Genomic DNA, 17454 nt, shown 5'->3' with positions numbered 1-17454 from the left:
TATATGTAGAAAATTTGTTAATGTATGAGATGAGTTTTGTTTTATTGATTATAAGTTATATATTGGTTATATATTATACTGCGATTTTCTGAAATAAAATTATCAAATTATTTTCGTACTCCGATTTTCTTAAACTGCATTCGTGTTTTATCAATCATGGCGGTTCGAATAGTGCAAGATGGCGCCAAATCCCTCACATTCAATAACGGGTAGAGCTCAGCTGTACAGAAAAGTTTAATCTTTGTTGAATGATGAGCGAAACACTCCCATTTGACGGGTGATTTTATCCAGATAATTATGTTTATTTTATTATCAATTAAGTCAATCGTAACGATCTTTATGTATCAGAATAAGTTTGTCATAAATCAGAGTAAGACTCAATTAACGAATATCCTCATTTTAACAGATAGGACCCATACGTTTAAATAATAATAGATATTATTATTGTATTTAATAATGTAGGGAAAATACTACGATAAACTTACTAAAAGTTCAGGTGATATAGATGTTTGTTTTCTTCGTAATAAATTAATTATCGTTTTCATTACCCCGCTAAGATTTCCCACTGGAGCGACCGTGTATTTATTACTTGCCATCAATTTGTCATAGCTATACATTTTTGATATCATTTTCGTTACCGACTACGATTTTATTATTGGAAATCTTTTATTCATTGATACGAATAGATATTTCGTATATATTACTTCGAATATATTTTTAAGAATATTAGAATTTTCATATAGTTTGTGTAATAAGAAAAAATATAAAACCGACTTCAAAAATAGTCATAAATGTTAAAAGTAGGTAAATAAAAAAACTCAATTACATTTTTCATTAAGTTAGTTTAATAACTTTAGTTACCATTAATATAATCAGTTGATTATGGCAATTCTTTTCAGTATTTTCCTAACTCGAACTTAACTTCTGGCCGGCCTTAAAATACAATACATAAACTGCGACTATAATAACTTAGACAGTAATTGTAAATTAATTGCAATTCATAATCTGCCACAAATTATTTTAGTTAATCTTAGACTGTCTTACAACATAAATTCAAAAGTATTTCTTAATTTGTATAAACATTGATTATAGTTTTCTTTGTCGAATAACATAACGACAATGACCATTATATTGAAAAATCGCTGTCCACAATATTAAACTTTCAGAGTGAAAAATGTATTCATGGTCATACTTTTTGTTACGTATATAGGATATTTTATCATCCTTTGCGAGGGGTGTTTGATGGATAGCGTATTGCTATCGCTCCGTCAATAACTAAACTAAATTGATAGAGCACGTCTAGAAGCCGTGGTGTAAAGTAATTATTGACGTCTTGTACATATAATGTGTGTTCGGTGATATGTCATCGTTATAGCATATTACGTCAATATTTACTTAATTTTATCCCATTTTGCTTCGGCATCTGAATGATAGAGACGTTGATTATCATGATGTGATACTTTTAAGTTTTAATTGACGTTAAACGTTAAAATGTTTGAGTTTCTTTTTTTCTTAAGTGAAATTCAGGTTTTTGATTCGAACGAAAAGTGTTAATTTTTATACTCTGTAATTCTATGTTTATATTCTTTGTCATTTCTTTTTTATTCTTTTTAATTTGTAATTTTTATTACTTGGTAATAGGGCTTTGTGCAAACCCGTCCGGGTAAGTGTATTGACACTCATCAGATATTCTACCGCCAACAACAGTACTCAGTATTGTTGTGTTCCGGTTTGAAGGGTGAGTGCGCCAGTGTAATTACAGGTACAAAGGACATAATATCTTAGTTCCCAAGGTTGGTGGCACATTGGGGATGTAAGGAATGGTAAATATTTCTTACAGCACTATGGGCGGTGGTGACCATTTACCATCAGGTAGCCCAAACTCTAGTCCGCCAACCTAACGATGTAAGGAATGGTTAATATTTCTTACAGCACTATGGGTGGTGATGACCACTTACCATAAGGTGGCCCATATGCTAGTCCACCAACCTATACCATAAAGTTGTTTTCTGTGGAACATTAATAAATGTAACTTTTAAAACATAGCAGATGGCTTTCTACAAATATTTTTTTTATAGGTTATAGACATAACAGAGTGTGTCAAGGACCTTATACGTATTGGTATAAATTACAAAATAGCTTAAACCAAACTCGAGATTGCGTCCCTGGATAAGATTTTTGATATTTCGTTACATATTAAAACAATATATTTTTATGTTTATCGTTAAAATTGCACTGCACTGTTTATAATAAATTAAAGTTTCAATTGAATCGGTATTAAGAATAGCCGGCTTAACTACGACTTATTGAGATATTTTTTGATACATGTATCACCGACGAGCCACATTTTATTTCATAGGTTATTAAAGGGCTTCCAGTATTCGGATGTAATCCTTGTCATCTGCTACCGAGGTAATTATTTAAAAGGGAGCAAACGTAAGCTTCTGCGCGTGTCAAACCCTAATTGTTGTGCCCGATAACCAATAAGGGCTCGTAGGGTCGGTGTAGTGCGAAATTAGTTTTGACGTGAGGGTTTGAAAATATTACTTCTAGTATAATTTTAATTTCCTTCAGGCCTAATGTCCTTTATACTATAATAAATATATTATTTAAGATTTTTTTTTTTAAATCATTTTGGTTCAATAAGTAATATGATTCTTAGAAAAATGGATTTGTGTTTTTTGATGTTTTGAATGCGTATTGTCTCGATGAGGAGATGAGTGTCTCGTCTTAAACAAACTTGAGTGTATCAATCAACAGTGAAGCGTACCCAGGTGGATTATGCACCATATTATGTCTCCTTCTTAGGACTCATCTAGATGAATGTGTCAAATTGATACCATATTAGTAATATGAAAACCCTAGATCATGATGGTGAGCCGCGACTTGCTGCATCGCTATGATTTTAAAATTTAAATTTAGTATAATAACGACTTTTTCTTTTATATTTTTATTAAAAATCTTATATAAACAAAAGGACAGTGAATTATAGATTGCGATTAAGCGATGTGACGATTCAGGACAATTTCATCAATTTCATGTGCGTGGCGAGATATGACACGTATATTTCCCCACACTACATATTCCATAAATAACTTGATACAGGGTGTGTCATTGTTGTCCGTTCCTCAAAATGTATTAAACCACAGCGATTGACTGCACCCCATTGAGAGAAGCGTGACGCATGGCTTTTAAATAGTGATGTTAATTATATCGATACTTCTCAATTTTTGTAACTCGTATTTTTATATATGAGTTGTTTTAACTTAAGGAACATAAATTGTTAATAGTAAAGAAGATTAACTTAGAATAAAAAAAGTAAAACAAATATTAAAGAGAATAATTTCAAATATATAACTAACATTTATTTATCTTCAAAACACATAATTTATAATTACTTTTTAAACTAAATAACTATTGAACGTTACCACGTTAGAAGGAAAAGAGAAATATACAGTCCCACGAACTTATTGATTTGATCACTTCCATCGATAGTTTGTAACTAGTAACATCACTACTGTTAATAAGTGCGTAAGTGTTGTTGCCCAACATTTGCGCTATTGTTACTAATACGGGCTCCGTGCTCACGCGCAACCCTCATACAAGATTACAATGTAATAGGAGCTGCGATTAAAAAGCGTATTTTTCGTCATTGTGTACAACGCTTATTGTTCCGCTAACAAGGATAAATCGACGTTTTATCCATTTCAAATGCATCCTTATAACTTTATTTGCCATGAAATGGCAGATAATGCTCTATTCATCGATAAAAACTTTGCAATATATTTTTTAATAAATTTCAAAGTAAAGTCTGCATGATCTTCAAAAATTACGTAAGTACAATATTATGTATAATAAAAACAAAATAATTTAATAAAGCTGGGGTTTATCGTAGTTTACGACTTCGATGACTTCGTTTTTATATAAATTATTTAAGGTTTTGGGTTGTATGTCATATTTTAATTAAATCAGTTATAAAAAAGAAATAATAATAAAAAACGTCATTTAAAAAAAGACATTTATTTTATAAAAAATGCGAATTTCTGTCGTTACAATATTTCGATAACATCATGTTCAAAGCATACATTCAAGAGACTTAGATGCGTATACTATACCTAAAGATGTGATATTAAGATAATAATTAATAAATACAGTATAAATAATGTACCGAAAAGTTCTTTGCGTAATAAAGACGAAAAAAAAAAGACATTTACGACATTGTGAATGCGAATCTTGTAATTGTAGAAAAATGAAATATACAGAAATGACTATTTTTATTGTAATTTCAATATATCGACACTATTTCTCAGTAAGATTATTTAGGAAACCTTTACTAAAATTATTGATATTTTTTTATGTCATTTTGGTAGAAAACACACTCAGGGTTAATCCGCTTCGATGAAGCCAATTCAATTTGAATAATCGAATTATTTGAATATGGAATAACATTAATCATTCATATTTCAATTGTGTATACAATACATATGTCTATAGTCAATGGACTAAATCGACTTGACCACACTACAATGACGTTTCCAATAAGACAAAGCAATCAGAACACAGACAACAATCCTAATTGTGTGAATATTCCTGATGTTATATGACTGTATATGTGTTTATAAAAATGTTCAAAGCCAGTATCAAAACTTATGAAAATATCAACTACATAATAATTGCTATAGTATTGAATTATGAAAAGTGTGTTACTATAAATCTACAAATGACAATAGGTATCAAAGAAGAATCCATTTACAGCTTATGTAGGAACAGAAAAATAATGTATTATATGTATAATAATATCGATTAATCTTCTTATATAATAAAATAAAAATTATTGATTTTTTGTTCATAAAATAAATAAATCTAAAATACATCGACGTTAATCTTTCAAATATAACATGTAAAGCGAGTCAACATTCATCCCGTGTTAATACTATAAATTCTACAATGTTATTTTCAGCTGTTTGACTTCAAGATCTGCATCTCTTCAATATTTTATATATTTAGCTTCTTTAAATAATACTGACTTACAACACACTTATTAATTAAGCTGTAATCGGATTTAAATTAAGTATTATGTGAATGAAAAGTACGAACTAATTGAAATAATTTGAAATTCCATATTGATAGTACTAACATTTAGAAAAGACAAGTAGTAAATAGAGATCTTGTTATAGAAAATACCAATTTAATTCGTAATAGCATATATTTCTAACAAATGCAAACATTCGCGCTTTTAATCTAAATGACATGAACAAATATAGTTTATTATTTACAAAATTATAAATTACTTATTTACATCATATTAAAATTATATTAAAGTTCGTGCGTCTCGTACTCAGTGTTCTTTAAAGACGACTTTTATAAAAAAATCATACACTTATTATCAGCTAATAATTTCTTGAGAAAATATTGAAATAACAATATACCGTAAAATAATATAAAGACTAATATAGCCTATTCCAACCACAGGAGGAGTAAAAACAAATAAACTGCATTGACCTAGAATTCGCGTTATATCATTGGTCGAATTCATTATGGATTCGAGAGAAAATGGTGATTTGAATGTCGGCGAAGTTATCGTTGGAACTTTGGAAGTAAGAGTGAAGTTCAATATATAATAAATACATACATATATATATATATATATATATATATATATATATATATATATATATATATATATATATATATATATATAACCGAGACAATATAAGGAATATGTAAGATTTTCATCTTTTACCCCTTCTTAGATTGGAATAATTTACACGTTGGGTTTGTCTATAAAATTACTGGGTTAATAATAAAATATTGTGATTTTAAATGATTAGGAATTGTCATATTTTGTGACATCAAAGCTCTATCCTATAAAGTACAAAATATTATATACAATCTAAACTATACTATGAATACCCTCATGATAGTACCTATAATCTCTAAAAGGCACGAAGTGTACCTCTTGAAGCTATATGTATGTGTGTGTGTGTGTGTTAATAAAAGAGTTTTTATTGTGTAGACAAAGGAGATATCTGTGTAATTAACGCGTTACGAACTATTTTCTATAAAACGTAACACAATAGAGATACATTAAGCTTGATTTATGACTATTTAGTTCCATTACATATCTCAAATATAATATTGTTATAGGAAATGGTATAATTAAATATTAACTCTAAGTCGACGCAATAAAGCTGATCACGCTCTTAATAATAAACGATATAATTCGTCTTTTGGCAGTTACGAATACTGGTCGCGCTCATCACAAATACACAAGCTTTTATACTCGTAATATAATTTCAATCGTTTATAATAATAATCATTCGAATTAATTTGCTCGTTCGACGAAATCGAATGTTGAATCTTTGAATCGATTTTCGTGATTTCTATTTCGTATTCGATTTTTAAACAGCTGAATTTTTACCAATAATGGTTCCTGTGCTAGTCGCATATACCCTACGTCCGTCGAATTCGACTGAAGAGTTTCTCTTTATAGCGTCGTCCCCAGTTTCTTTGAGAGGTTCCTTTTCATCTCTGTGAAAAATGAAGAAAATCCTTTAAATTTTCCCTTCAAATCGCATTATATATTCCTTTAATACATTTTTACACACACAACCTATGATAAATATACTATTTAAACTAAAAACAAATCATTTATACAATTTAAGTAGCAACACTTTAATTAAAATGCAACGTGTGTTAAAAATAAAATAAAAATCAAGCTTAAAAATAAATACAGTTTTCAACAAGCAGTTATGGGCTTAAGTTTTATAAATAAACAGAGCGTACTTGTGGCACTGATATAGTTGCATATAATATTAAGAATATCTTACACTGGCGTAGTTGGGATATAACTACAAGTGGCCGGGATGAGGCAGCGTGGAGACAATAAATATAATTCGTTAGTAAACGTGCATTTTATATGAATTTGTATATTACACGAAAAAAAAACACATCAAACCTACAGGTGAAAAAATAGGGAAGAATAAGAAAAAATATTGGTATATAAATAATGATTTAACAAAAACAATGATTGATGTCGAAAAAAAACTGGTAACATTTAAAAAATGTCTTAAGAGATGTTCCAGATTCAATTTCAAATCAGTTTTAAACGAGGCACCGTAACTCGGTGATGTTTTGGAAATCAATAAGATTTTATTGAATTATAACGAGTAAATTTATCTAGTCTACGTAATGTACATTATAAAGGCTAATGCTGTATTTTAAGACGACCACTGGCATATTTACAAAGGCTTAAACGCTAAGCGTAACTGCATCCAATCTCAATATTTACAATTGGTCGGCCCCAGCGAAAAGCATACATTTGTTGCAGCTACGGTAACTTTATTCAAACCCGTTACGTTCTTCGAAGAATTTGTCATATTCTCCTCACAAGGGCCAGACCATAGCGTCTGCACACACAAAGCATGCAGGAAATCGAATGCTGACTTTCGAAATATTGTTATAATATTTTATCGGTTTTTAAAATATTCATACACGCTAATTGTCATTAGCTTACTTTCTTCAATAATTTATATTTTTTAAATAAAGATATATTTAACTAAAATTCAATATTTAATACCATTCAGAAGGTCTTAAGTCTAATCCGAAAAAATATTAATGTCCCAATTCACTTTTTCTTTGAGTCATTAGGTTCATTCAGCTAAAGAAGCGCATCATCAATTTATTCAAATATAATTTGCTAAAACAAATGAACATTTCAAAAACCGATGAAAACTATGTAACATTTCAAAAATGAACAAACGAAATCGTGTCGTTCATGTGATGCCTTACGTCGGAGTCGGCACGAGCTTGACGGGCGGCGGCAGGGGCGCGGGGGAGGGCGGCGCGCGCGGCTTCGTGCTGCAATAAGGGAGCGGGAAGCGCCAACCGTACAGACTAGCGGGCAGAAACATCTCTCATCGACACTAACACTTTTTACGGAACGATAGGAAATAGAGGACCGGATGGCGGCAAAGGAACAAATTTATATGTCGATGAAGTGCAAAATGATCACAATTTCGAGTTTATGTGTAACATTAAATGATTTTAGACACAAAATTAAAGTTAATAAAACAGATTTGATGGAATACTGTAAACGTTTATTACCTTCCCAATTTGGCTTCGTCGTCACTGTGTTTCTTGACTCGTTTACCGCAAATTGTTGCAATGACTCCTTGCCGTCTGAAGCATAGTAGAAGTAGATCAACTACTATGAGGCAGATCAAAACTCCAGCCAACGCTAATCCAATGATGGCACCACTTGATAACAGTTGCGGTGGGGCAAAGCCAGACCGTTCCACTCCTGTAGAAATTAATATATTTAAGAAATCTGTTTTAATAAATATATAAATAAGAGCAGTAAATTTGAATACATTGTTTCTAAATTTAAATTTTTATTTAAAAAGTTATGACAGTTTTTTTTAGTATTTACTGCTCTTAATAAGTTAGTTTTATGCATCATATTGAAGAAGCTAAATATAATGTTATGTGATATAAACAGATTGTAACAAATGCATTCCTGCCGGTGCTTGTGCGGTTAGGCTTAAGACAAACGATTTAAAGGAAAGTGTAGGCATTTATTACAATCGATTTTGGTGAACCAGGAGTGCTTTCAAACCAAGAAAACGTGCACCCAATCACCAGATCATTTTTTTTCCAAATGTCTTAACGACTAAATATATTTTTTTTAATCATGAAAGCCCTCCATCCGAATGAAATGGGGTTTGAATGAAAAATGAAACGATAGAAAATATTTGTAGCGACAGCAATGATGCATAAACGCAAATCTTATAGTTATCAATAGAAAGAGAAAGAAAAGTTGTCAAGATGCAAACATTCCAAATAACTCGAATTGACGCAACATAAATTTTCAAACCCCATGACAAAACTTCTGTATCTATAATAAGCGGATATTCATATCTAAGATATAACATAATAGGAAAACAAACTATGAAATCGATGGACGTCTAAGAACCATCACCGTTTAATCTATTCGAGCCCCTTCGCTATAAGGCGTAAAGTAGGGATTTGTTACTTGTAGTTTGAAGGGGTTCACCGAATTTCAGATACAGGTGATAAAATAATTTCAAACTACAAATAGAATTTAATTAGCGCTACTTAAAAATAATTTAAATAGTTCCGTAAACCTTCTATAAAAAATAAAAATACTTTCATAATACACAATAACTGTCATCGTATCCGACAAGTTTTACAAAATTTTGACACATGCTTGAAATAAATAAATTAAAAATTATTGAATAATCGTATATCATTTCTACCGAATACTAAACATTTTAATTTCAGCTACTGTAATAAAATTAAGGGAGATCTAAGTATAATGGATTATGATATAGAATCCTAACTATTTTTTTTTTAATATAAAAAGGACCATGCGAATGGTTTTTAATTAATTAATTATTGAAAGGGTATACACAAATCTAGCATCGAGAAGTTCATGCAGTACAGTAATTAGTACATTCCAGAGGAAATATAGCAGGATTAACTATATAAGATTATTATTATAAAATATATTTACCCATAATTGGATCAGGGCGACACAAACACACTTTTCAAATCAACATTCAAAAGGGGTTAAATGGATTTCTTGACAAGCATCTTGACAGCTTTCTTTTAAGGGTCATTAATTCTATATTTTTAGGTATGTATAGTATTTACATTACAAGTAACATAAGCAATCGCATTTGTCAAAGGAATTATCAGGTGTAAAATGAATGAAGCTAATTTTTTTATTCAGAATTATATCAGAAATAAATGTTAACCCTTATCTGACAATGGGATTATTGTTGCGCCTCTAAAAAATTCCAGTTTAAAAAACATCTACAAAAATTTACAGAATTAGTTAAAGTTATTTTATTTCAAAATATTGTGAAAAGTTCTGACCACATCTGAGTTTATAGTTTGATTATTTGCATTAGCTTCACTCAATTTAAAATCATAGTTGAAATCACAAACTCGTCCGATTTTCGTAATATTTATTTTGTTCACATTGGTCAATTTACCTCCCGATCTCATCACAATTCCAATACGACACTTAAAACTTTTCCACCTAACTACTTAATTCTATTTTCTTAACAGCTCAGCAATATTACATTATCGACCATCCTCTTCTCGCTTTTTATTGGACGATTTTTCTCGCATTACATCAATGTTTTTAGAAAGATTTTTACTAAACGAATAAAATAGTCATCAAAAATTTCGTACAAGTATCTTATACTAGGTTGAGAAATTTTCTTATTTTTATACCAAAAGAAAGTTCTCTTGGCTTACATCGTGGCAGTGTAAATTTATTTGCCAATTAACTATCTACTGTCTATATTTTAAATGTAACATCATAGTCATCATCAAGTCTACGCTAAAGGTAATAATAAATTTTAGCAATTTTTAAAATCAGGAAATTAGATTGATTGGTGCTAACTGTATTGCATACAGACTCTAAGTTAACTTCCTCGACAGGGCTAAAAATATTACTATCTCTTTCTTATATATCCGGTTTAAAAGAGATATCTAGGTTTCTAGTCCTTTCGAATTGACTAAGAGGCTGTGTACAACATAATCACCACCAATTTGATTATTCGTATTATTTTATGATGACTTTTTTATTTTGAGGTGAGTTATATTCTATTTATACAACAACAAATTTTATTTTATCACATAAATTCCTAAATAACAGTCGTCTTTGGACTTATTTTATTTCGATTATTATTACATGTATGATATTTTATATAAAGATATATATTAAAAATAATGTAATCAAGATGTCCATTTTATTGTGAGCCCATTGGAAAGTGCTTGGACTTCCACTTGGATTACCTAAAAAATATTTACTTATATAAATATTTATAATATATTTGCAAAATAATTAATTGCAACACTGGTATGTATCTACAATGATTAAACACAAAGGCATTATAAATACCAACTTAATAAAACTTACCATTAAAAGTAAAATAATCCTAACAAAATCAATAAGGTCCTTTTAAAACTATACAGATGCGAATGGGTATTGGTTATTAAATGCATAATACAAAAAAAAAAACCCATGCAATGAAGCTTTTAGAAAGACTTATTCATTAAAATATTTTATTCTGCTTTAAAACTGTAACGCCAATTATCTAAACATTGTAAATAAAATAAAAAAAACATACACAAAGGAAAATAAGGACTCAAAAATATAAAATAAATGACGTTACAGTATTAATGACACACGGAAATAACTCTTTGAGTTATAACATGTTTTAAGGCAAGACTTCATAACTTCATATTTTTTAAGCAAATTCTATCTTCAATCGAAACTAAATACAAAACCAAACAATAAAATAGCTGTGGTACGAATGCCTTATAATCTAAAACATAAAAAATTGTACTTTTTTAAAATAATGCAATATGAAACGTAAAAACTAAAGAAATGTATACAATGAACCTTACATGAAACAAGCACTGAAATTAAACGAAACATAACCAATTAATAATAAAAGTAAAACGATAATAAATGACACAAAAATTGTACACTGTAAACGGATCTTTATAGTACTTAATAGATCACAATAATTAGTTAACCTAAGATTTTATGGAATAAAATATACTTCTTAAAAACAATGATGAATCGTAGCCAAAGAAAAAATCAAATTAGATAAGATATATAAAGTAGCAAATAAACATCAAAAGACACTGCAATAACGAGCACTTCACAAAATGGAACGTACAAGAATGGACGAAAGCAGAACCAAAACAGAAGAAACAGTATGTAACGCTGTGGAAGTATGAGGGTCGGCTGTGTAAACGTCGTAGAAGCCAGCGCGAAGAGGAATCTCATTATGGTCTTGGTACTCACCGAGAGCAGTTTGAACGTAGAGTTGGGCAGGCAAGGAGAATCCAAGGACATTATGAGCGCGAACGTGCATTCTGTATCTGGTATCTGGATGTAAGCCTCGTACTTCGTAATTGATCGCTTCGTAGGATTTTAACTCTTCAGTTAGGCAATCTGATTCACCAGATACACGCCATTCGCCACTAACCTTTAATACCTGTGAATAAAATGTTTTATTCGTTTTGTAAGAATTTGTACGATCTCGAGTCTTCAATAATATATCAAACCGGCAGTATGCAATATTTAGATTGTTTTACATGTCTTTAATTTCAAGATTAATTGATTTAAAAAAATCTTAACCGTAGTTTAAAGAAGGAAATATATAATACACGAGTATTTTATCAAATGTATATATAATTTAAGAAATAATACTTACTGGGCAGTAGCTAATTTCGTACATGTCGATAGGTTCACCGTTGTGAGCTGGTACTCTCCATTGTAGCTCATACCTATCAGCATACTTTCCATGTATAAGAGATTCTGAGCTGATAGTTTCTCTCCATTTGGGTTGTTCCGGTGGTGACCTATGATCAAAATTAATTACAAAAGGTTTCTTTGATAAAGAAGACTTAGATGATAAAAAAAATAATATTTTACCTTCTGGGCATAATAACGGTGAGAGGTGCTCCCCAGCTTCCAACCCCAACTTGATTGACAGCCGCGAATCTAAAGTCGTAAGTGAACATTGGCCTTAAATTCTCAATAATGTACGGAGAGTTGACAGACCAAGTTCTGTTCATAGCGAGATTCCAATCGAAGTTCCCATTTTCCTTGTACTGTGTCGTGTAAGCCAATATTGGCGGTCCCATTTCTTCGGCTGGGCCAACTATATTGAATGATACCGATGTCGCCGTTATTGTTTCTTGCCTCGCCTAAAAGACCGGATTGATAAAGTATGTAAATAAAAAATTAATTTAATTATCTATTTTTATATAATAATATAAAAATATTTATAAATATTGGAAATTAGGTGACTTTAAAAAAGATTTAACGAAATTTTTATAAAAGATAAATTACCTGTACAACGGGTCCAGGTGGAAAAGCTTCTCGCAATTGAATAATGTGTTCCGCTTCACCTAGAGTATTCGTAGCAATACACTTGTAAATACCATAAAGACTCCTATCAAGAGGCGTTACAGACACATAACTGATTGGCCCGGATCCGTAGATCCTTACATGAGGAGACTCTACCAAGTCATATTCATGGAATCTGTAATGACACAAAAAACATATTTAAAAGTGTCAAATATAAATGCATCGTTTTTTATTATATTTTTAAATGTACTTACTTCCATTTAATAGTAGCATTAGGTATGCTTTCAGCGACACAACTAATATTAACAGGTTGAGAATTCCAGCTCCAAATAGGCACATTTGTCATATGTTCGAACGATGGTTTGAATTGAACTGTTAGATGTCCATTTTTCCTTGCTTCGCCACCTACATATGAGGAAATTGTTTTATTATAGATAGCTAATTTCCACCTGCGGCTTCGCCCGTGTGAGCGATTCAGGCTTGAGGTATATTTTTAGTGTATTTAATACTCTAGATATCAGTCACGGGACCAACGGCTTTATGTACTTTCCCTGACACAGAAATGTAAAAGCTGCAAATTTGTAGATTCCGGACAGGGCTCAACAGAAAAACCCAATAACATTCTATTGGCCCGAATCGAGGTGTGAACACAGTACCTTGGGAATTGCAGATTTATAAACTAGCTACTAAACCAGTAGGCAGTCAAATTATAAAAAGTATAAGTAAAACACATTATAAATGAAAAAAGTACCTTCATTTTCAGCAACACATTCATATAATCCATCGTCCGTTCTATTTAATTTCGATATTGTTATGACCGCACTTGATTGCATTTGATCGCCAGTTTGGCGATTACTCGTTTCGATCGTAATTCTGCAATCAGACCATTATGATGATTAGAGAATAAAAATATAAAAAGTTATATAATTTGAGTAAAAATATAGAATTATTACCTTCCATCATCATTAGGGCCATTCAAGAATCGTTCACTGTTGCTAAGTTTTCTAAAACTGATCCGAGGCGCTGGACGTCCTGATGCTTTACATTCTAACCTTCCTTCAGTATTTTCAGCTGATGTGGTATTAAATAGTTCGAAAATTTTCGGTCGTACTAAAACTTCTACTTCTATTTCCGTTTCGTTATGTCCTGCTTGATTGACAGCACTGCAGATGTATTTACCATAATCTCCTGCTTCCACTCTATCGAATGTCAAGAGTCCTGTATTTTCATTTACACTGAAGCGTGCCGTAGTTCCTAAGTTCTAAAAATTTATAAAATTTAAAATTAATCAAAAAATATATATAATGTATATAAATATATAATTAAAAAATAATTTGTAGTCTCACTTCTCGAGTAGAAGCCTTAATCCAAGAATATGTCGGAGGTGGTTTTCCTCTAGCTTTGCACGTAATCGCCGCAGATTCACCTTCTTTTATTTCAACTTTAGTTTCACGTTCTTCCATTTCAGGTGCAGTATAAACCTCAAGTTTAATATTCCTCTCAGCTAATTCTCCCGTTTGGATAACTACAGCCCGGCAAGTATAAGTTCCATCGTCACTTTCTTGAACGTTATTAATAAGCAAGCCATTTGCATGAATAACATATCGGTCACCGGTCAATATCTATAAAAAAATACGAATATATTATACAATATTCGAATACAATAATAATAAATACATTAAATTAATTATATTAAAATATTGCTCACAGGTGTTCCTTCCTTAAACCAATCAACTGAAGGCGCCGGTTCAGCTGTTACCTCACACATTACTTTGAAATCTTTTCCCTTTGTAGCGTATTGGTTTTCATTCGCATTCGTCCAGGTTATAGCAACTGAAATAAAAAGTCGTATACTACAGATCTCTTATGCAAGCAATACATTTTCTGATACTGCTGTCACTATAAATTGAATTTAAAGGATGTTTAGTTAGCAACTATAATATACGCGAAACCAATACCGAATGTTTCCAGGACAACGCTCGCGCTGAGAGGCATGTTTGTGTAGGTCGCTTCGCACGTGTAATTGCCTGCCATTGCGGTTGTGATGGACGATATGTAGAGCAACTGCAGTTGTTTAGCGGGCATCGGTTCTGTGTAGATCTCAGGCCTGGTGCCGGCTCTAAATTATTGAAACAGAAATTAATGATCTATATCTAGTGGTATGTCAATAAACATCGCTCGTCGAATTATTATTAAATGATAAAATCATTATACAAAACTTACAAAGCCATAATTTTGTCCATTTAATGAGAAACCTTTAATATTTTATTCACAAATATTAGTTAGTTGTAATATTATTAAAATATTTCTAGTACTTCTAGCGTCTATAGAAATTTGATAACACTTGTTTACTCGTATGTTTTTTTTTGTTTAAATATAATAAAGCCCTTTTAGTTGGAACGTATTACGCAAAAATGAACCAATCCATAAAGAAAACTATTATTGTAGAGACAGTACGGGGTGTCAAATTATATATATTTATACTATAATACTATGCATATTATAATTTTTAAGACATTTTTATAGTATTAGTTTTCTCTTTTAAACCTTAAGCTCATATTAGTGCTTCTGTGGGTTGGTATATTTCTGCACAACACGGTCGGACACGGTTTAACAAAGATATTATTATAAAGAAATATATGAAATGAATACTAACGCTGCTTCATTTATAATAAGGCCTTTAGGGTCACGCCATTGAGGCTGCGTCACAAGTGCTGGGTCAGGAGCATCCGCTTGGCAGGTCAGCACCACGGACTTACCCACGGCCACCGTCTGCTGCTTCTGTATCGGAAATATTCTCAACGTTTGTGATGAACATCCTGTAAAAAAATTCAAACATTAACGTTTATCATAAGAAACAATAATAAATTCAACAGAACAGCGATAAAATTTTATAAAACAGATAAACAATTCTAAGGAATTAAATAAATTCGGATGAAGTTTTTTTTGTAAAATATTTGATTCCGCTGAAACGAATGAGGGCAGAGAGGCCCGGACTGTTTAATTAAGTTTACCGCAATTTATTCCGAGGCACGTGACGAAGATTCATATTCGTGGCTATTATTCTTCAAAGTTGCTCTGGACGACGAGCCAAATTAACTATTAAATTCGCTTTAAACAACAAAATAATGACATTCTAAGTCTTGTACAAAATATATTTCTCTAACAGTTTTTTTATATCACTATAAACTTTACAATAATAATTGACTTTCTCTTAGTTATACTACTTCGTAGTGATTAACCTGTATAGATAGTATAATATATTTAAAAAACATACTTCTTACAACAGTTAGATATCAATGAGAACGAGATAAAACTCAAGACTGACGATAGCATTGTACTTTTTCCTTCTACCCCTTTCTATTAAATATAATTTAAATAATATTTTGATTTTAATTAATCGTTCAGAAATAAACAATAACCAACGCACTGCAAGCACAATCTTTTTAGACATTTTGGCAATACAACATTAATCATGAAAATAATTTAATACTAGCTTACGCCCGCGGTTTTGCTTGCGTATGAGGGGGTGAGAGCGCAGATGTTAGATAGCCTGTATATTCACGTGAGTTAAGTAGATTTGCTATCTACTTAAAATATGATCATAATATCCAGCCTATTTTGCGTGATTGAGTAAGAAACATCTAAACGTACAAACTTATACTTTTGTTACAATAGTAGGATGTTATACTTTTCAATAAAGAATAATTGTATAGCTAAGATAAATTTCACAAAAGTTATGCATGTTAAGTTGTACACATACTGTTCGCTGCTTATAAATTCTTTTCGTTTTGTAAACTTCTGATACGATGCATAGCAAAGATCAATAGAGTTCGCAAGACAAGTTGAGCCTCCTCGAATCCACGCCTGAGAGCTCGAGAACTTTCTGCTTATTAGAGAAATTTTCAAGTAACATACCTAAGCTTAATAATGTAACAAGTATCGTATTCTGTTAATAAAATTTTGTATTAAGGTTATAGCTTTGTTACAACCTAACATTGTAAAGGCAAGATCCTCTATTTTGTTAAAATAAAACTTATTTTGTTACGAGAGTAAAATTTTAATATCTAAGTTAAACGAAACATACTTAATATATAATATTTAAGCGAAATGCTTCTGATTTTAAGTAAATTTCTTATTATCAGTAAAGTAGTATCGCGAATATAGCTTTAATTTAGTATAAAAGACAAACATAAGTATTATTATTTATTCAATCAATGTAAGGTATCTTAATTCCACAAATACACCTACACGCAACACGTTACCATTTAATTGTATTCTTTGTCTTGATAATTTCAACAAATTATTTACTTTGAAAAGATAAACTCAAACTAAATAATAAAAATCAGATTCATCACATACTCCCACACGACTTATAATATCATATATTAGTATGGAGGATGGTTTCCATTTTGATACAATACACGCATGTCGTACAACTCAAATATAAGCTAAGACATCAGCAAGCGTTACTTCTTTGCAAATTGACCCGTATTACAATGGGTAAAAACACGTAGTTGCCCATCATACTG

General features: G+C 30.9%; 1 protein-coding gene across 5 annotated transcripts in view; it reads right to left on the bottom strand.

Annotated features, from left to right (window-relative positions):
• Positions 1 to 5774: 5774 nt before the first annotated feature.
• The window catches only part of LOC113399046 (fasciclin-2), a 102219-nt gene continuing 90539 nt past the window's right edge, over positions 5775 to 17454 (bottom strand). The window contains exons 2-15 of one of the 5 annotated variants that reach the window (XM_026638056.2): positions 15579 to 15741; positions 14881 to 15041; positions 14631 to 14755; positions 14269 to 14544; positions 13876 to 14183; positions 13674 to 13795; positions 13177 to 13327; positions 12905 to 13097; positions 12485 to 12759; positions 12264 to 12411; positions 11852 to 12044; positions 8107 to 8302; positions 7792 to 7896; positions 5775 to 6531 (exon numbers count right to left, since the gene is read on the bottom strand). In XM_026638056.2, coding sequence (XP_026493841.2) covers positions 6402 to 6531; positions 7792 to 7896; positions 8107 to 8302; positions 11852 to 12044; positions 12264 to 12411; positions 12485 to 12759; positions 12905 to 13097; positions 13177 to 13327; positions 13674 to 13795; positions 13876 to 14183; positions 14269 to 14544; positions 14631 to 14755; positions 14881 to 15041; positions 15579 to 15741 — 2546 coding nt within the window. In that variant the 3' untranslated portion in view covers positions 5775 to 6401. Of the gene's footprint in view, positions 6532 to 6830; positions 6852 to 7791; positions 7897 to 8106; positions 8303 to 9977; positions 10831 to 11851; positions 12045 to 12263; positions 12412 to 12484; positions 12760 to 12904; positions 13098 to 13176; positions 13328 to 13673; positions 13796 to 13875; positions 14184 to 14268; positions 14545 to 14630; positions 14756 to 14880; positions 15042 to 15578; positions 15742 to 17454 lie in introns of those variants that run through there. The other 4 variants (XM_026638057.2, XM_064217037.1, XM_026638058.2 and 1 more) reach the window with 4 other exon arrangements.

Source organism: Vanessa tameamea, chromosome 15 (genome assembly GCF_037043105.1).
Source record: "Vanessa tameamea isolate UH-Manoa-2023 chromosome 15, ilVanTame1 primary haplotype, whole genome shotgun sequence".
NCBI classification, from domain to species: Eukaryota; Metazoa; Arthropoda; class Insecta; order Lepidoptera; family Nymphalidae; genus Vanessa; species Vanessa tameamea.
Note: the sequence above shows the minus strand (reverse complement) of the source record. Positions and strands in the feature narration are given on the sequence as shown.